We start from the raw sequence: 20,680 nt of genomic DNA on the forward strand, positions 1-20,680 counted from the left end.
GAAAAATATTTTTCTCTGATATGTATAAAGTGGCTCATCTATTTTTCTTTAGAGAAAATAAGACTTTTTCTATCTCTCTCTAGTGAAAACCCTAGACTCTATTTTTTTATATTATTTAATTCTATTAAATCAAGTTTGATTTAAATTAAAAATAATAAACCAAAAGTAACGTTACTTTTTTCTTGTCATAGGGGCCGACCTTGTAAATTAACACAAGGCCCCTTAGACACAAGCACATTACATGGAGCCTCCCACTAAATAATATATTTAGGCTTTTAACTCAAATAGCTAGTTATCTTACTTATTAATCCAGTAGTGGTGCAGTCAATTAAATGAACTAACCCGGGGATCATTTGGGAACATACAATAGTGGCTACAATAATTAGGCCTGTAATTAAACTAGCCCAATTATTTAATTCCAAATCTACTCCACTAAAAGATTGGAACTGACTTCCATAATTATATGCTCGAATAATAATTCGTCCCAAGCCACATTGATTTCTTTACTGCATAATCATTTGTACCACATCGTTAATTAATTCGATATCTCAACTGTTCAATCGATTTAATTACATCTTATTCCTTGATACTTTTTTTTTTTTGAGAAGGGAAAAAACTTCATTAATAAGAAGAAAATAAACACAGAATTTGTGCTGGAATATTTCCCAGCCATACAACAGACTCTGCACCTTTTAAGGCTATCTTAGCTAAGGTATGGGCATTAACATTACCAGACCTAGGGGTGTGTTGAAATTTAACTTCCTGGAAGTCTTTTTTCCTGCTTTTGATATCCGAAATCACCCAAAAGATCTCAGTTTTGCTACCCTTTCTGTTGTTTGCCAAGTCAACAGCCACTTGACAATCAGATTAAAAAATAACAGAGGTTATGCCTGCACTTCTTGCCACTTGCATTCCCCATTCAATTGCTTCAGCTTCTGCAAAAGATACTTCTCCATTGAAAGTTGAAAGCTTGATGGCTGCTGCCACAATGTCTCCATTATCATTCCTTACAACCACTCCCAATCCCACTCTTTGTCTTTGATTGTCAATTGCAGCATCCACATTTACTTTGTACCAGTTTTTGGGTGGGGGTTTCCATTGCTTTGCTCCCTCTGCCTTTGTGCTCTCCCTTTGTTGGTGCTCTGGCTTTTTGTATCTTCGGAAAGCTTCTACCACTGCTTCAGCTTTTGCAGTTGAGATTAAAGGATCCAGCTTCTTCCTCTTGAAGAGGAAGTGGTTTCGTGCATACCATGTAACCCACCAATAAGCAATCTGAAGCTCAGCCTCTTTTTTGCTCAGCCTTGATGTATCTAGAAAAACATCCAACATACTCCCCCCATGAGAGGATGGCCTCTCCACTACTGCTAACGATGAATGTTGCCTAATCTTTTTTGCAGCTTTACACTCTACCAGAGCATGAAAACTAGTTTCCACTCCCTGATTGCATCTTTGACATGTTGGATTTGGTATCACTTTCCTTTTCCATAGATTTTTTGCTGTTGGAAGTAAGTTTTTTTGCAGCCCTCCACATAAAAATCTTCAACTTCTCAGGGAGATCAAGCTTCCATATGGCATTCCATTGGCTTGGCTTCGGTTTTGAGCTACTTGGGACATTCTGAAATTTTTCTTTTAAGGCTATCTGGTAGCCACTTTTGACTGAGTATCTCCCAAGCTTATCATAGTGCCAACAAAGCTCGTCCCTTGCTGAGCTTCTTGGGAGGGGAATCCTTTGAATGATATCTGCATCGTCCTGAACAAAATGCTGTCGAATTAAGTCCATCTTCCATTCTCTTTCGGGGTCTATCAAGTCTGCCACTTTAGTATCTGCAGCAAGTGTTCTTGGTGATATTGGTCTGAAGGTTGTTGGTCTTGGCAGCCAATTGCTGTTATAAACTTGAACTTCTTCCCCAGAACCAATTCTCCATCTTGTGCCTTTTAAGATTATTTTTCTGCCCCATAGGATACTTCTCCATATAAAGGATGGATTGGTACCTATTTTGGCATTTAGAAAGCCCTCATGTTTGAAGTATCTTGCTTTGAGAACTCTTGCCATTAATGATTCCGAATCTTGGATAATTCTCCAACTTTGTTTTGCTACCAATGCTTGATTAAAGCTGGAGATGTCTCTAAAGCCCAATCCTCCTCTATGCTTGGCATGACTCATTCTCTCCCACCTTGCCCAATGAATCCCATTCTTCTCTTTTTTATTTCCCCACCAGAATTTTGCCATTGCTTTCTGAATGTCCTCACATAATGTCGATGGGATTTTGAAAACGCTCATTGCATAAGCCGGAACGGCCTGGGCTACAACCTTTATCAGCACCTCTTTGCCTCCGCTTGAGAAAAACTTATGCTGCCAATTTGAGATCTTGCTCAGCACTTTCAGCTTCACCTCGTTAAAGAAACTCGTCTTTTTTCTTCCGATCATAGAAGGTAGTCCCAAGTACTTTTCATATTTAGACACCATCTTTAATTGGAAAATGTTCTTGATGGTTGATATTTGCTCCGCTGAAAGCTTTCCACTGCAAAACATTGAAGATTTCTCATAATTGAAAATCTGTCCTGAGGCCTCTGCATAGGAATCGAAGATTGCTTTTAAGTTTCGACAATCCTCAATAGATGCTTTGGTGAAGACAAGGCTGTCATCAGCGAACAATAGATGTGAAACCGTCACTTGCTTGTCGAACTTGAGGCCATGGATCATTTTCTCCTTCTCTGCCTGCATGAGTAATTTTGAGAAAACTTCTGCGCACAAAATGAACAAGTAAGGTGAGAGTGGGCACCCTTGCCTCAACCCCCTTTGCGGTTGGATTAAACTTGTGGCCACTCCATTTATGATTATCGAAAAAGAGGGTGTCGTGATACAATTCATGACTAAATGCACCCATTTTTCAGTAAAGCCCAGCCTCCTCATAATCTGCTCTAGGAAGCCCCACTCAACTCTATCATATGCTTTGCTAATGTCTAGCTTAAGAGCAACTAACCCATTTTTCCTCCCTTTGCTGTGCCTTATTTTGTGAAGGCATTCGTACCCAATAATAACATTATCAGTAATGATTCTATTGGGAATGAATGCACTTTGATATGGGGAAATAATCTGGTGAAGCACTTGCTTTAGCCTATTAGCTATAGTTTTGGCTACAATCCTGTACACTACATTACACAAGCTGATGGGTCTGTATTCAGAGACTTTCCTAGGTCTGGCCACCTTTGGAATTAAGGCAATGAAAGTATGATTTAAGGGGGTGAGGTTACCTTGCTCGTTCAGAATGTGCAGGCAGATTTGGGTTACAGCTTTGCCTACATATTGCCAATGCTTCTGGAAAAAGACTGCATGCAAGCCATCCGGACCAGGTGCCTTTGTGGGGCACATTTGGGACAAGGCCTCTGAAATTTCCTCTGTTGTAAATGGGGCATTCAACTGGTTATTCATAGCAACTGTAACCTTTGGCGTTAAAACCTCCAGAACTGCATTCATTTGCTCTTGGCTCGGGTTTGAGGAAGTGAAAAGTTGCTGGAAATAATTGCAAAACTCTCTTTCCACAGCTTCTCCATTTTCTGTCCAAACGCCATTTTTATCTTCCACTCCCCATATTTTGTTTTTCCTCTTTCTAGCTGTAGCTTTTGAGTGAAAAAATTTCGTGTTTCGGTCACCCGCTTGCAGCCAGTCAGTTCTAGCTCTATGCCTCCAATAAATCTCCTCATCGAGCAAAATGTTGTGGATTTGTTCTTCAATTTTCTTTATCGCCTTGGCCTCTTTATGTTGCACTTTGTTCTGCTTTGCCTTTTGGAGTTCTTGCGTCAACATGTTCAGCTTCTTGTCCCTCCCTCTGAATTCATCCTCGCTCCACCACTTCAGCTGAGCCAAAGAAGACTTAGCCACTGCTTTGAATTGATTAATTGGGCTTTCTCCTGCTGCTGTGCCATATTTCTCCCATTCGGCTTTAATTATGTCTTTACAGGACTCATAAGAGCTCCACATGTCCTCGAAATGCACTCTAGGAAAAGTCTTTCTCACATACTGCAACCCCGACCCTTTCTCTTTTACTTCCATCATTATTGGGTAATGATCCGACCCTACACTAACTAAATTTGTGCCCACCATCTCTTGAAAGTGATTCCCCCACTCTTCATTACAAAGAAATCTATCCAACCTTTCTTCCACAAAGTGTGGACCGAACCTACCATTACTCCATGTAAATTGATATCCTCTGTACCTCAAATCAGTCAACTTACTATCTCGTACTGCTTCTCTAAAATCAGACACCAACCGTATGTTCTTTTCATTCCCTCCGCTCTTCTCGTTCAAGCTCAAAATTTCATTAAAATCCCCAAAGCACAACCATGGTTTTGAAGACAAACCTGCCAGCCTTCGTAATAAAGTCCATGTGTGCTTTTTCTGCTGCGTTTCTGGGTGCCCGTAAACTCTAGTGCATCGCCACTTTTTACCTCTACCACATTGCACTTCCGCATCAATGTAATGTCTACTATAAGAGAGGATGTTGACATTAATATCTGAGCTCCACATCATAGCTATGCCTCCACTTTTCCCATTTCTACTTACTGCAAAGCACTTATCAAAATTAAGCTTTATGCATTCCTCTCTTACTTGTGCTGACTCCAACTTAGTTTCACAAACAAAAAAGAGCTGAATTTTATTTTTTTGGAGAATTTTTCTTATAGCTAGGCGCGTCCGGGGATTCCCCAAACCCCGAACGTTCCAACTTAAGAGATTCATAACTGTCGGCGGGGCTGTTCACCAGCTCCCGCCGCTTTATCTTCTGGAATTGTATTCAAATCCTCCAAGGCCATATCACTGTGTTGTTCCCACGCCAATTGAATCTTCATGGCAGGGGCGTTAATTTAGAGTTTGTTGTTGAGAGCTTTACTTGGGCTATTTAACTTAGTTCGTTTTGACTTTGGACTTTGCCCACTAATTGCACTGCTTGGGCGTTTAGTCTTTGCTTTTCCCTCGAAGATACTTCCTCTCTCAGTTTGTTCTCTTGCTTTGGCTTTCCATCTCCTGGTTTTGGGCCTTGGGTTGGTTTTTACCGGCCCATTGACTGACTCCTCAATTTCCGACAAATTTTGACTTCTTTCCTTTTGTGTGGTTTGGATAGCCCTTTGTTCAAATGCTTTGACCCATCCACTTTCCCGCCTTGCCCTCCATTTCCCTAGGTGAGCATTTTCCACCTGCGTTGGTCAGATTTTCATGCCCTGCATCATGTCTGCTATCTCTGATATTTGTAGCTTTCACAGCTACTGGCATTAAATGCTCTTCGACTACCTCTTTCTCCCTCCCTGCCTCCATTGGGGTTATGAGTTGACCGCTATCACTTTGACTCGACCCGTTATCCGTATTTGGGTTTTTTTGGGTTTGTCTGATTTGGACTTGGTTCTGGTCTTCTGTGTTCCCCATTCCCGGATTACCTTGCTGGTGCTCTCTACTCCATTTTCCTTTCCCTCTATTTTTCCGGCTCCATTCAGCTACTGTCAAAGCTTTAAACCATACTCCGTAGGCTAGATTTTCCTTTGGTTGCCCCTTGTACTTCAGGCACTCCCTGTATTGGTGGCCTACTAACCCGCAACAGAAACAGAAATCCGGAAGTCTTTCGTATTGGATTCCGATTGGAGTTTTGGCTCCATCTTCCTGTTGGAGAAAGATAATCTTTTTAAGTGGCTTGGTAACATTCACTGATATTCTTGTTCGAAAAATAGGCCCTATGCATTCCCCCCCTTCATCCGTGTCCACTTCTTCCACTTTCCCTATCAAAGACCCCAGCTTCTGAATTGCATATTTGTCCATACACATGAGAGGCACATTGTGCAGCTGTACCCAGAAGGAGGTGTGTGTACATGCTTGCTTTTTGACATCCCCCACTCCCTTTGGCTCTGAAAAAACTATTAGGGAATTATCAAAGTGCCAAGGGCCCCCTGAAAACACCCTCTTTTTATCCTCCGCTGTGCCAAATTTGAACATGAAAAAATTTTCTCCCAAACTCTCAATCTTCACTTCTCTAAAGGTTTTCCATACTTGCCTCATAGCATTTCTCAGCCCTTCTATGTGTATTCCTCGATTGAGAAGAATTTTTCCAATCAAGCAATGAGCTGCAAGTATTTCCCCTTTTTCCTTTATCTTTCCCTCGTACATAATCTTGTCTTCTTCTTCTTCTTCCAATGCAATGGAGCTGCATTTTTTAATTAATTCCTCTGTATCCATAGACAAAGAGAATTAATTTGTACTGCCACAATCGAATAAACTATTACTTAAAAGGAGCTCCCTCTTTATTGCACCTTACTGGACTTCTACTAACTCACAAAGACGTCGCGGTTCTCTCAAACCAAAAACTAACCTCCATACCCACCCAACTTGTAGGTGACCCGAGAAGGATTATGACAATCCTGTACTACTGCCATTCTGCGGTTTCCTCTAAGAGAGAGAGAACCTTTGAAGGAGACTTTAATATATAGTTTATTCCTTGATACTTACTGGTTTTCTCTAGTGATTATTTTCAACATAATAAATATATTGACACACTCTGACCAGAGAATTCTATGATCAAGTGCCGAAAACCCATCAAGAGATGTGTTGTACAAATTCTATATTGTTAAACTATAACTCCAATACTCATAATTGCTCCCACCAAGATATCGGGTAATTTTGACTACAAGTGTGTGTCGTGCCTATTGAAAACTCAAATGGAATAACAATTACAATCATGAAATTATAACTAACTCAAGATTAAGATTACAGTAAAATCAATGCCTATGAGATTTAATAAGTCTGACAATTATTTCAAGGTTAATTAAATTTTATATGTGATCCAGCTCAATGTAGTCAAACTACATCAGTAAATTCATACATGATTAAGACAAATCATTCAATGAATTTACTACAGTCTAAACATAAATAGAGCGCCCAACTCTATTTATCAATTGCAAACTTAATTTATTTAATCGTAAGATAACTTGTATTTATGTCTTTTGTGAATCTATATAATGATCACATAAATACATATAATATGATTAAACGAGCCTTATTCAATATATTTATGCAATTGAAAAATATCTCAAATATTTTATTAATAAGAAAATAAATTAATAAGCTTTAAAATAGCACATAATCCCAACAATATATATATATATATATATACATCACTCATAATTAAAATTAGAGTCGCCATTTAATAAAAGTTATTTAAATACACTCTATCAAACCTCTGAGGCAAAATTTGAAGAGAGCGTTGGTCCTTCTCCTCTATATAAATAACCTATGTTTTTCTAATTAGTGCTTTTGTGTTGATTACTAGGGCTAAACCGGGCTGTAGCTTGGTCTAGCTCCAAAAATTTTTATTAATACCTCTTGATTTTTCAGTTTTTCATAAAACAATATAATTTTTAATATTTTTAAATATGCTCCCAATCTAAGCTCCTTTTTTTAATTGAAATTAGATGCCTTTTTCATAAAATAATTAAATTAATATTTATTGAATAAATTGAAATCATTAGGAACTAGAATGTTGCTACTACTTTAATTTATTATAAAACAAATGTTATGATTCGTCTAAGCAAAAGAAATATATCTCCATATATTAAAATTACTAAGAAGTTATAAAGAAGTATATAGTAACAATCAACAATATTTTCATAATTTCATGACACATTTCCTTCACAGTCATACTTGTTCTTTTCTTTTTTGTTACACTAAATTATCTAAATATTTCAGCATCTCTATCAATAAAATAAATTAGGATTTCATTAAATAATTTTTTACCGTACAAATTTAATAATTTAGATTATTAGCTTATTTATTACAAAGTTGCCAATTTTTTTGTTAAATACATATATTTCTTTTAAGAGTTTTGAGATCTCATCACCGATATTTACAAAAAATATTTACAATAAATTTAAGAAATTAGCGGGGGCGGCGCTAGCAAAAAGGGCTTGGTCCACCCGTATGTGGCTGGCAGTGAATTCACACTTAGCCATTGACTTTTGATTCTTCAATGCACTCCTGATCATTCGTGCATATATATAGGTTAATATCTTCGGCTCCTTTGAGCGAATCTATCAGTAACATCAAAAGAAATGAAGCCTCACGGTTTGATGTGCCCAAACATTCTCTCATTTATTTCTTCTCTTTTATTGTTATCTCATGGGGTGGCTTTAGCAGCTGAAAATCATGAAAAATTTCTCAAATGTCTTTCTCTGCAGTCTGACACCATTTCTGAAGTGCTTTACACCCAAAACAACGCCTCATATTCATCAGTATTGAAGGCTTCAATACAAAATCTCATTTTCTCAACCCCCGCAAACCCGAAACCTCTATTCATCATCACCCCATTTCACGTGTCCGAAATTCAAGCAGCCGTTAAATGCTCCAAAAAAAATGGTCTCCAAATTAGAGTACGAAGTGGAGGTCATGATCATGAGGGTCTTTCCTCTATTTCTGACGTTCCTTTCATCATCATTGATTTGATAAATTTCAGTGAAATCAGTGTTGATGTAGAAGATAAAACAGCATGGGTTGAATCTGGGGCTACCGTTGGCCAACTTAATTATAGAATTGCTGAGAAGAGTCAGAATCTGCTAGCCTTTCCAGTAGGAACTTGCCCTAGTGTGGGCGTTGGTGGACATTTTAGTGGCGGTGGCTACGGTGCCTTGTTGCGTAAGTACGGTGCTGCTGCTGATCACATAGTTGATGCGCACATGATTGACGTCAAAGGTGAGAAATTTTAAAGAAAAAATAAAGAGAAAATAGTAATGACTCTTATTTGTAAGTAGGCTTAAAAGGTGAATTTATACAGGTGATAGAATTTGAAGATCTCTCTAATCATTTTCTTAAATAACGGAGAGTCAAGAAATTATATAATCAACATAATTTGGAAATAAATGAATTATTCAATCAGTTGTTTTCCTATCCAAAAAAAAATTAGCGGCGGACAAAGCTCAAATCAAATATTATTACCTTGGCCAAGGCACATCCAATCATATGTTGATTTATCTACATTTTCCATCTATGTTTTGCTTCTTTTCAGGTAGATTTCTAAATAGAGAATCAATGGGAGAAGATCTATTTTGGGCCATTCGTGGAGGCGGAGGAGCTAGCTTTGGAATCATTGTCTCATGGAAAATAAATCTAGTCGCTGTTCCGTCAACTGTGACTGTATTCGCCGTCCCGAGAACCTTAGAACAAAATGCAACAAAGCTACTTAACAAATGGCAGTACATAGCAGACCGGGTTCACGAAGATTTATTCATTTCACCCTTCTTATTCCGAGAGAATTCCACCATGGTCTCTTTGTTCACATCATTGTTTCTTGGTGGGGTTGATAGGCTACTTCGCTTGATGCAGGACAGCTTTCCTGAGCTCGGTTTGACTAAAGAAGACTGCAAAGAAATGACCTTTGTTGAATCTATCGTCTATCTCGATGGATTTGAGATTAGAGAGTCGATTGATATGGATGTATTGCGTGGTAGGAATTTTCCCAAAAGGCCTTTCATAGGAAAAGCAGATTATTTGACAGAGCCAATTCCTGAAGAAGCTTTCCAAGGAATTTATGATATATTTTTTGAACAGGATCAGAAAACCAACGGCCTTCTAGTGTTTTTCCCATATGGTGGGAAGATTAGTGAGATTTCAGAGTCCGAAATTCCGTACCCACATAGAGCTGGCAACATATACACACTTTTATACTATGCGGAATGGGGACAAGAAGCAATTGATGACGCATATCAAAGGCATGTCAATATGCTCAGAACGTTGTTCAATTATATGACTCCCTATGTCGCCAAAAATCCTAGAACAGCATATATTAATTATAGGGATCTTGACATCGGAACAAATAACAAATTAGGCCACACAAGCGTCCAGGAAGCTAGTGTTTGGGGCAAAAAGTATTTCAAGAACAATTTCTACAGGCTGGTGCATGTGAAAACTATGGTGGATCCTGAAAATTTCTTCAGAAATGAACAAAGCATCCCGCCTCTCAACTTGGTGAAAGATGAATTGTGAGGAAGTCCCATGCTTCCCCTGTTAACACAATGCAGGGTCAGATACATGTACGTGATTATTATATTGCTAAATGATTTCTGCTTTCGAGTTCTTTAATGTTTTTGTAGTAAGGTGCTCTTGACAAGTTGTGTCTTGTCTTTTTTTCTTTTTAATTAATAAATATTTGCTAGCACCGTCAGGTTCGCTTAAAAAAATTTATAATTGCTGCTTTGGCTTTCGGCGTGAATTTTATTATGGGTTAATTTTGTCCTGCGCCCAACTGTTTTAACATTTTTCGTCACACACTCATATGTTTCGAAAATACTCACTTCACACTTAATTCCGTTAATTTGACCGTTATGTTTAACGGAGCTATTTGAAATTTAAGTAAATGTCCGAAATACCCCTTATCTTAAATTAGAGAAAAATAAAATGAGATAAAATGTTAATTTAATAATTAATGTTTACATTAAAAAATTTTATTTAAAGGTAATTAATAATAATTTCATCAATTAAATTATTAAATAAATTTAATTTATCATCATCAAATAATATTTAGGATATAAATTTTCAAATTTACCCTTTGACCGTTAGAATAAACGGTCAAATTAACGGAATTGAGTGTGGAGTGAATATTTTCGAAACATATGGGTGTGTGGCGAAAAATGTTGAAACTGTTGGGTGCAGGACAAAACTAACCCTTTTATTAATGCATTCTTTGATGTGTGCGTGACACATGTGATTGCACTGTTAGACAATTTCTACTTTGGAAGGATTTTCTGCTTGTATTTTTCGTGCATAGCATAATAAATATTATCTAGTTTGGTTCGTAGGCTGTCCACTGATTAAAGAATTCTTTGTCGCTTCTCATTGTCTTCGCAAGTCAATTTCAATCTTTATACTGTGACATACAGTAAATCTTTAAATTGTCATTTAAACTTAAAAATTATAATATTTGAAATATTGAATTGTACAAGTGGCAACTTGTGATCAGTTTACACTCTGCTTTGTCCAGCAATATACTTTAATAAAGCATCTCCATGATTGTAATTTATTGTTACGTAAAAGGGTCCCCTCTTAATAATTTTCATCGTTGATTGGAAGTGAAAAAAAAATAGTAAACATATATGTATAAATTTGATTCATTCTAATTCAATCTCATTTATTTAATGTGAATAATAAATTTACTATTCATAAATATAATAAAATAATAAATTTATTATTCATAAATATAATAAAATAATAAATTTATTATTCATAAATATAATATTTGATTTATTGGTACGTAGCAAAGCAAAGTGTTCTTAAGAGAAACCCTGAAAATAATTTGAGGAATGAAGAAAGGAAATACTTCAAACAAAGGGTTCTAATTGAGTTCACAAAATGAAAACAATTGAAGGATTTATAGAGGGTGTGTACAAATGAAAAGAGTGGATATATAGGATCAAATGGCAAAGTAAAAATGATTAGGGTGATGAACAAAGTTTCAATTACTTGATTAACAGGAGATCAACGACCATTTATTTATTTGGTCAACTAAAACGACAAACATTGAAAACAATTTAACAAACACGGTCTATTTATTTAGTTAACTAATTGTATATATTTGATAAATGTTACTGTTAAATAGTTATAATATAAATGATTGAATTACATATAATATAGAATATAATTTATATAAATATTTATAAACAAATATATATTTTTATTGTGTGCCTATAATGACTGATAACTAAATAATTATTTTACATTATAATTTTATTTTCAGTTTTGTTATCTCAATATAATTGTTAATAATAATAATATCTTTAATGTTAATGATTTTATTTCCTAAATAATAAGGATAATTTTAGATTTTTATAATATATAGGATATATATGGAATTGTATTAAGTATAAAAGTAATTATCAAAATCAAATTTCAAAAAACTGCTCATTTTTTTATTTTTAATTGTGTTGTAGGACATGGTAATTTTGCCAAAAGTTATTTTTTTTTAAATTTACCAAACACCACAATTTGCTTTTACATTTTTAAAATCACTTTTGAGCCTCCCAAAAGCAATCTCAAACGGGCTCTTCGAGTGTAAGAAAAAATTAGATATATTTTATAGATGTAGGTCAATTAAAAAATTAGGTATATTTTATAGATGTAGGTCAATTATTCTTAATTAATTAAACTAATTATTTAAATACAAATAATAAAAATTATGGAAAATAAAGCACATATGGATTTTTACATAGTTCAGATCACAAGCTTATATCCAAGATTCCATGAAACCACACCTACTTATTAAGCAATTCACTAAGTATTAAGAAGATTACAACCTATTAGATTCTTACACGATTTCAGACTCCTTACTCTTGTCACCATCTCAATTGAATCTACTTAGTTGAATATGCTTGGTTAACATCCTTTGTTTTCTTGTCTACAACCTTAATGTAAAATCCATTCGTTGTTGCAAATGACTTCTTTATCCCAAAGAGACTAATAAAAAAAATAGTACATCTAAGAGTGAGATGAATATAAATATTAGAACTCCATGAATATTTTTGGCAATTACTGTTCACTAGTACTATTCAAGACATTTTTCACCAATACTATTCACCAAATACTACTTACGGTGTTGTTCATCTGATAATATTCCCGCATGCTTGTGGTGAACTACTTTTACTGCGTGGAATACATCCCAATTTATAAGAATAGTATGATAGTCTTATAATGAATCATAGTAAGAATCCATATTACCTTTTAATATTGATTTGCTTCCAAAACAAGTCTCCTTGTGTACTATGTAGTCTCCCTAAATAAAAGAACAAAGTTGTAATTTCAGGAAAATCAATACATAAATAAAGAGGTCTTCCAAACAATATAGACTTTCAGTTTGGGACTTACAAATCCTAAACTGTTATAACATACCAACTTAAAGAAGACTTTAGATCTTAACACAAAGTAGTTTAAAACTTTATATCATTTATTTATAATATTTTTTATAATTATGTCTGTATTAATATAGATCTTAAAGTCAATTTTTAATTTAATAAATTTTATTATTAGTAAAATTAATCAGGATAGACTAATAATAACTTAATATCAGAAATAATTGTCATTATATATATGTGTGTGTGTGTGTTATTTTATTAATAACGATATTTATATATGATTTTTGTCTTATTAAAACACAATTTTATTTATTTTAACCATAGTCAAAGGGTATGATAAAAAAAAGGTCTAAGTGACCATTTATGAAACCAAACAGGTGAAATAACACCCTCAAACTCCGTAGGGAATCAAAGGGTGGTCCTTAGATACAATTCATAAATAAACTTAAAAAATCTATGCAATATACAAAAATCCAATCATTAAATAGCGGAAGACTTTAAAATTTTGTCAAACCATCTACCATCCTTAATTCAAACTCTTCTCCTCACTCATCATAAATTAATCTTGATCTTTGGAAATCACAATAAATAATAATGAGTACAAATTTAGTAAGCAACCCAATTTTTTATGTATCAAAATACATACATATTTATATAAAATGCAAATGCATGATATGCAATGGCCTTCCAGAACATCATAAAACAAATTCATTAAAACCTCCTTTGTAACTTTAAACTTTACATGTCTTTTCAAATCATTTGAACTACCTTCATTTAATTCTAACTTAGTAGGACTCCTACTTAACATTCATAATATTATATAATACTCATTTTGAGCTTCATGCAAACGTCTTTCACCCACTTATCTCATAACATAACATATAGATTGCCTACCAAGGAAGTAACGAATTTAAGTTTCCAAAAGAAATAGAAAACTAACTTTCTTCAAAATCAGTTTGCTAAAATCCAATTTTTTGCATACATGTGCTAATGTACACAAAAATGCTTAACACATACCAACACAACACATAAATACATGGGAAATTCATATAATTCTATACTTGTAAATATTAAAATAGGCTTTTCAAACATGTCAAACATATACATGTATTTATTGTGACTCATTTACAAGTTTAATCTACTAATCTCTCAGCATTTATAAGTAACAAAAAGAGTATCAATAGCCTTGCCCTAAAGTCAATAATAAAATTGTAATAAGAGCATAAATTAAATCATAATCATAAACTCCAAGTCTTCAAAATTCTCTTTATAAGCATCTCTTAAAACCAATCTTAAATAATCACAATACCCATTTCCAAAATAGAACAGCGCATGATCTCTGATGCTTAATAAATTATTCCCTTATAGAAAAAATCTCAAAATTTATAGAGCACATGCCCATTGACATACTGGACATTCAATGATAAAAGTTTCATAGCATTGTAATACCCCTAACCTTTTTAGGGCATTTTAGTCATTTCATAGATTAAAGGTAATTAAGTCTTTTCGCATCCTTAGTAAACTTAATACCTTTTTTTTTGGTAAACTTAATACCTTAGTATAAAAGAAAAATATTCCATCCCTATTAGAAGAGAGAGAGATTGATAGAAAGAAAGAAGAAGAAAAGAGAGAGAAGAAAGAAGAAGAAAATACATTTCTCTTCCAAGGTTCAGCCATGGGCAAAACAAGAGGGAGATTTATGAGATTAAAGTTATATCAATGTGAAGTGCATGTGCTAAGAGAGAAAATTAAGGTACATTTTGATTATTGATCTTTGTTAATTGTTATAGAAAAGCATGATTAGATAATAGCAATAGAAGTAGAAATCTAAGATTTTATAAGGAAATATGCTAATTGTAGTTTGTTTTGAAAATCTTAGTTATTAATACAAATTGATTTTGATTATGGCTTTTGTATATGTTAAATTAGACGTTCTTAAGAATGTTTTGAAACTTTTTTCAAGCTAACTGAATAAGAATTTATTTCATTATGATTTTTTAAAAAGCCTAGAATTTCTATTTTCAGTGAAGAACATTAATTGCGAAATTATTTTATCATACCTAAACTATTTAAAAAGCTATTGAAATAATTTACATTTAAGACTTCATCAAGTCTGTCAAACTGCTTTCTGGCATTATAAAAACCATTGAATTGATTAAGTCCAAAATGTAAATTATTTTCAATAGTTTTTAAAGAAGTCTAAGTATGGTAAAATAATTTCACAATTCATATTCTTCCCTAGAAACAAAATTTCCAAGATTTTAAACTTGAATTGAAAGTTCATAATAAATTGAATTCCTGTCCAATTGTTTTGAAACAAGTTTCAAAACATTTTTTTAATATGATTTTTGAAAGAACATATTGTTAGTATATTTTGTTGCAAAATCTTAGATTTCTACTTCTAACACTAATATTTAATTGTGTTTATCTATAACAATTAACAAACACCAATAATTGAAACTTATCTCAATCTTCTCTTTAAACACAAAACAACACTTCAATTGACACAATTTGATCTCATGAATCATTCTCTTGATTTACTCGTGGCTGAAACTAGGAAAAAAAATGTTTTTTCTTCTTATTTCTCTCCTTTCTCTCTTTCTTTCTTTATTTTACCAATCTCTCTCTCTCTCTCTCTCTCTCTCTCTCTCTCATATAACGGTGATGACATATTTTTTGTTTTACACTTGGACTTTATTATAATGTCATTACGCTATTAAACCTTGTAGTTTAACATTTTTCATGGTCATTACATTATTAAACTACACAATTTAACAAGTTTTTCTAACTTTAACAAACTCCAAGATTCTTGATTTGTTAAAACCAGGAAAGTTATTTAACCATATGGTTTAATAGTATAATGGCCGTGAAAACTATTAAATCAAAAGTTTAATAGTGTAATGGTATTATATTATTAAATCATATAACTTAATAGTTTTTTTGGACTTAATAAAGTCTAAAATCGAGTACATACCTATAGAACTCATGTTAGCTGATCCACTTACTAAAGCTTTAGCTCCAAAATTGTTTAGGGAGCATGTGACTCATATGGGATTATTAGAATCCACTTATATATGCTAAGTTAGTGGGAGTTCTGAATGTATTATGAGTGACAACTTAAATGAAATTATATATTACTCATTTTGTTATTATGCATGCATATTGTTATGTGATATTGATATGCCATATATTGTGTACACATTTGGTTGAGTATGGCATTATGTATACAGTGAGGATATTGTGGTCCGAGACATTTTGTTTCAGTCTCATTATGGTTATAAAAAAGCACGACTTCCTTGAGACATCTTAGTATTAGTCTCATTATGATGAAAAGGAAGCTCGCTTCTCGAGACATTTTGATCGAGTCTCATTATGGTTATGAAGAAGCAATGGTCTAGGAGACAATTTGTTTTCGTCTCATTTTGCTAGACATATGGACTTTATGGAAATGGGTATGTTGATCACATTGTCATGTTATTTTCATAATTATACTTATATACTACTATATAGTCACGTGTTTTTAGGTATCTTATTGTATGTAGCATCCTGTCGGTGCACATATGATTTTGGTACCTATGGCACATTTCGGACTTATTTATGCTTTGGGTGATTGCTCACATTTGACCTTCTGTTATAGTCACATATTAATTAATTCGGTTGTTTTAAAAAATATTTATTTTATTTTATTTTAAAGCTATCATTAGAATGACTTCTACCGTCCAAGTGGGAGATTGTTAAATTTATTTCTCACATTTTGTGGACTGGCATAAATCATTATAATTATTTTCTATATTTTACCAAATTAATACGTGACTAATGTCAAATATTAAGGAGCAATTTTGACAGACTCATTTATTAAGTGATCAAATATTATGTTAATGAGTCTGATTTTGACATACCCTATACAATAATATTGTGGACAAATATAACCTTTAATTGTGTTATTTTAGCTCATAATGGGATGGATAAATTTTTACTAACACATGAGGCAGTCCCTACACTCAGCCACAATATTTAAGTAACTTCAGCCCATTGGGAGATTACTGTTGAACAAGCTGAGGTAAGAGTGTAGTGCACAATCTCTTTTCTTTCTCTCTTCTCTCCAGTGTATGTGTGTGCAGTGAGTTTTGAGTGAATCCATCTTGAGCTGAAGTGAAGGAAGCAAGAATTCAGAAGCTAGATTAAGGCCGTAGCAACTCTGAAAAAGCTCCATAACAAGCTTACAAGTTCAGATTTATGGCAAATTAAGGCAAATCTTGAAATTTGATAAATGCATGTGTTTACTTGGAAATGCAAGATTAAGGGCATAAAGCTCATATTTTGTTTTAGCAATTGCTAGCCTAATTGCCCACAATTTCGGGCTAGAGCCCCCAAGACAAGGCCAAAAGTGCTAGCTTGGCCCGATTCTAGAAACTTCTAGCCAACTCTAACACACTCAAGCTTGTACATATTTAGAATTCTCTCACATTTCTAGCACATGTAAATATCTATAATTCTAGGCAAGTGATAGAATTCTTTAGAGCTTTAGAGCTTGGAAAGTCTCCCTATAAATAGGGTATGACATTAGGCATTTGAGCAACAAGTTTAGAGCAAGTAACTCAAGCACTCTTGTAAACTCTCTTGTAATTTCTCTTGCAAGTAATACAATTTCTCTTTTATATATATATATATACTATAATAAATGAATCATTACTATGTTAAAGTAAGGGATAAGATAAAAGTAAAAAATATATACACTTTAATATAGTATATTAGTTATTATCTAACAAGGAAAAATTGCTCTATATAAATATGAATAGATGGAGATTAATTTCACAATAAGAGAATTTCTTACTGTATTAAAATAAGGGACAAATAGAAAAAAAAAATTCGCTGTAATACAATTTATTTTATATATTACTGTTGCTAGGTTACACTTGTGATTTACAAAGGATGAGACTGGGTGGGACCAGCCCCTGAATTGATCCGGCTGGCATGCGATAACGTAGTGTTGACCGTACGTTATAAAATGCCAATAAAATATGATTTTCCAAAACAGAGTGCATATTGGGGGTAAAAGAAAAATTTCTGTGGACCGCATGCACCAAGGACCACCTCAGCAATAACGACCTGCCATGTAAGGCCGAACAAATGTGGAGCGGGATCCATGAACTTTTACTTTAAATTCAGTGGATTCCATTACAGTGGATCCCATCTCAGACCCACAAACCTGCCAAAATAACAAGTTTTACTTTTCTTTTCTTCTAAATTTCTCAGAGCGAGGACAAGCGCAAGTCTCATCACTTCCTTCGCAACCCTCGTTTCTTCAGTTTTTCGTATCCTTTGCTCAATTTTCTTTTTTGTAATCTTCTGATTAGTCTATAGGAAGACATGGCTAAGAACATTTTGGTGATCGGTGGCGTCGGTTACATTGGAAGCCACACCGTACTTCAATTGCTGTTAGGCGGTTACAAAACCGTAGTCGTTGACAATCTCGATAACGCCTCGGAAATCGCCGTCGCAAAAGTCAAAGAACTCGCTGGCTATCAAGGCAACAACATGACCTTTCATAAGTTGGATCTCCGGGACAAAGCAGCGCTGGAGGTAGTGTTTGCTGGAACAAAGTTTGATGCTGTCATCCATTTTGCTGGACTGAAAGCTGTTGGTGAAAGTGTGCAGAAACCATTGCCATACTTTGACAACAATCTTACTGGAACCATAACTCTCTTGGAAGTTATGGCAGCACATGGCTGCAAAAATCTGGTCTTTTCATCATCAGCCACTGCTTATGGCTGGCCAAAGGTGGTTCCATGTACAGAAGAGTTCCCCTTACAGGCAATGAATCCTTATGGACGTAGCAAGCTTTTCATTGAAGAGATTTGTCGTGATGTCCACCGCTCAGACTCCGAATGGAAGATCATATTGCTGAGATACTTCAATCCTGTTGGTGCACATCCAAGTGGCAAAGGTGAGGATCCCCGTGGAATTCCAAACAATCTCATGCCCTTCGTCACTCAAGTTGCTGTTGGCAGGCGTCCTGCCCTGACAGTATTTGGAACTGATTACTCAACAAAGGATGGCACTGTGGTCCGTGATTACATTCATGTTGTTGATTTGGCTGATGGCCACATTGCTGCGTTGCGTAAGCTTGATGATCCTAAGGTTGGTTGTGAGGTGTACAACTTGGGAACAGGAAAAGGGACATCAGTTTTGGAGATGGTTGTAGCATTCGAAAAAGCCTCTGGAAAGAAAATTCCTCTTGTAAAGTCTGGGAGGCGACCTGGTGACGCTGAGATTGTTTATGCATCAACAGAAAAGGCAGAACGCGAATTGAATTGGAAGGCAAGGTATGGCATTGACGAGATGTGCAGGGATCAATGGAATTGGGCCAGCAAGAACCCTTATGGCTACGAATCTCCAAACTCCACTAACTAATAGCTGTCATTCGTCATCCTTATTGATTGTCTTCAGTAGTTTCTCGCTATATACAGTGTCGTGCTTATCATGCATACTTAATTATCCAGATTTTTAAGCTAAAAAACCTTGTGGTATCATACAACAATAAAAGGTCCCTGAACAATCTTCTGCTGAGAAGATTTAATTAGGCATCCGTTATTTGGAAAAAGTGTCATTGGTTTTCAAATTTTCAGTATTAATTTAAAGCTTTTCTTCCTTTCTCGTAAAAAAAAAAAAATTATTATTATTGAGGTGGTATGTCTTGCCATACAACATTTATATTAGAATAATTACTTGAATTAAATTGATTGTTAATTTTAAAAAAAAAATTATTTGCATAATGACAACATATTCTATTTCCCAGGATATGAGCGGATTATGAACCCAAATTTCTTGATTACCTTTTATTAGATTTCAGATATAATGCAATAAAACTCCTTTCTTCTTCTGCGGAATTTACCGTTTCCCTACTTTATCAATAACATTCTTTGAGTCTTAGATTTAACTATATATGAAAAGGCCAAAATTAAGTGAACGAACGAGAGTCAAGTAACGATGTGAAGGCCAAAATTAATAATCGAAGCCGATTTAATACATGTAACTGATGAAATTAATCCAGAAAAGAACACGTAATTTGATCAAATGTTGCTGCCATAAGCAGCCCCAAATTGCTTTTTTATAACATCACCACCTTCCGTATCTAAAATCAAATTTATACTTTCTTCTGCTTGATAAAACTTTTTTAACATTGTTGCCCTGTAATGAGTAGAAGTCTAAAAATATAAACGAACGAATTATGAAAGAAAGATAAATATTTTTCACATGACACAATGTAATTTACATCACTTGGCACAAAAACTACTGAGAGAATTTGTATCATCTAATTACCTCTTTGCTGTCAATTCTTGCTTGCCTCTGCCTCTGGTTCGTTGCAGCCAATTCTTCATAATCATCATTCAAAAGTTGACTTTCCAATATACTTCCAAATTGCGCTGGCGAGATACAATGGACTACTATTACTAGTCAAGTGAAATGTCTATTCAGGTTTTAGTGATTTTGATTTAAAGGAATGATAGAGATTATATTTTTCTTTTGATTTTTTTTTTTTGCTGTTTGTCAAATTCAAATATAAATGCAGCCAGTATTTTGTTGGAGTTACGCACGTATGCAATCAAGTTTTAGAAATTAGTCACCCAAGCACATGAGAAGAATTGAAACAAAAGTAAATGGTTACAATTGGCAAATCAACGTCTCGGATTGATTGTTATGGGTGATATTTGGTTGAATGGTAAAATCCTTTCTTTTAAAAATACGAGGTCTGGGATGGATTTTTATTTTTATGTTATTTCTATCGGAAGTTAGTCTTGGATTT

At 34.4% G+C, this 20,680-nt stretch overlaps 4 protein-coding genes across 4 annotated transcripts; 2 read left to right on the top strand and 2 right to left on the bottom strand.

Annotated features, from left to right (window-relative positions):
- Positions 1-867: 867 nt before the first annotated feature.
- Positions 868-1,329, bottom strand: LOC127902188 (uncharacterized). Its single transcript, XM_052441005.1, has one exon. It carries the CDS (start codon positions 1,327-1,329, stop codon positions 868-870), a length of 462 nt encoding a protein of 153 aa, XP_052296965.1.
- A 3,799-nt stretch (positions 1,330-5,128) lies between these two features.
- LOC127902189 (uncharacterized) lies at positions 5,129-6,417 on the bottom strand. Its single transcript, XM_052441006.1, has 2 exons — positions 6,354-6,417; positions 5,129-6,210 (listed from the first exon to the last, which is right to left on the bottom strand). Exons 1-2 carry the CDS (start codon positions 6,415-6,417, stop codon positions 5,129-5,131), a joined length of 1,146 nt encoding a protein of 381 aa, XP_052296966.1.
- Positions 6,418-8,050: 1,633 nt separating this feature from the next.
- LOC102613244 (tetrahydroberberine oxidase-like) lies at positions 8,051-10,107 on the top strand. Its single transcript, XM_006492530.3, has 2 exons — positions 8,051-8,725; positions 9,039-10,107. Exons 1-2 carry the CDS (start codon positions 8,089-8,091, stop codon positions 10,013-10,015), a joined length of 1,614 nt encoding a protein of 537 aa, XP_006492593.2. The 5' UTR covers positions 8,051-8,088; the 3' UTR covers positions 10,016-10,107.
- Positions 10,108-18,057: 7,950 nt separating this feature from the next.
- On the top strand, positions 18,058-19,477 carry LOC102613529 (UDP-glucose 4-epimerase GEPI48-like). The gene has a single exon (XM_006492531.4). The coding sequence runs from the start codon at positions 18,244-18,246 to the stop codon at positions 19,285-19,287; it is 1,044 nt and encodes a 347-aa protein (XP_006492594.2). The 5' UTR covers positions 18,058-18,243; the 3' UTR covers positions 19,288-19,477.
- The last annotated feature ends 1,203 nt before the right edge of the window (positions 19,478-20,680 follow it).

This window comes from Citrus sinensis, chromosome 5, assembly GCF_022201045.2.
Source record: "Citrus sinensis cultivar Valencia sweet orange chromosome 5, DVS_A1.0, whole genome shotgun sequence".
In the NCBI taxonomy this organism is placed as follows: domain Eukaryota; kingdom Viridiplantae; phylum Streptophyta; class Magnoliopsida; order Sapindales; family Rutaceae; genus Citrus; species Citrus sinensis.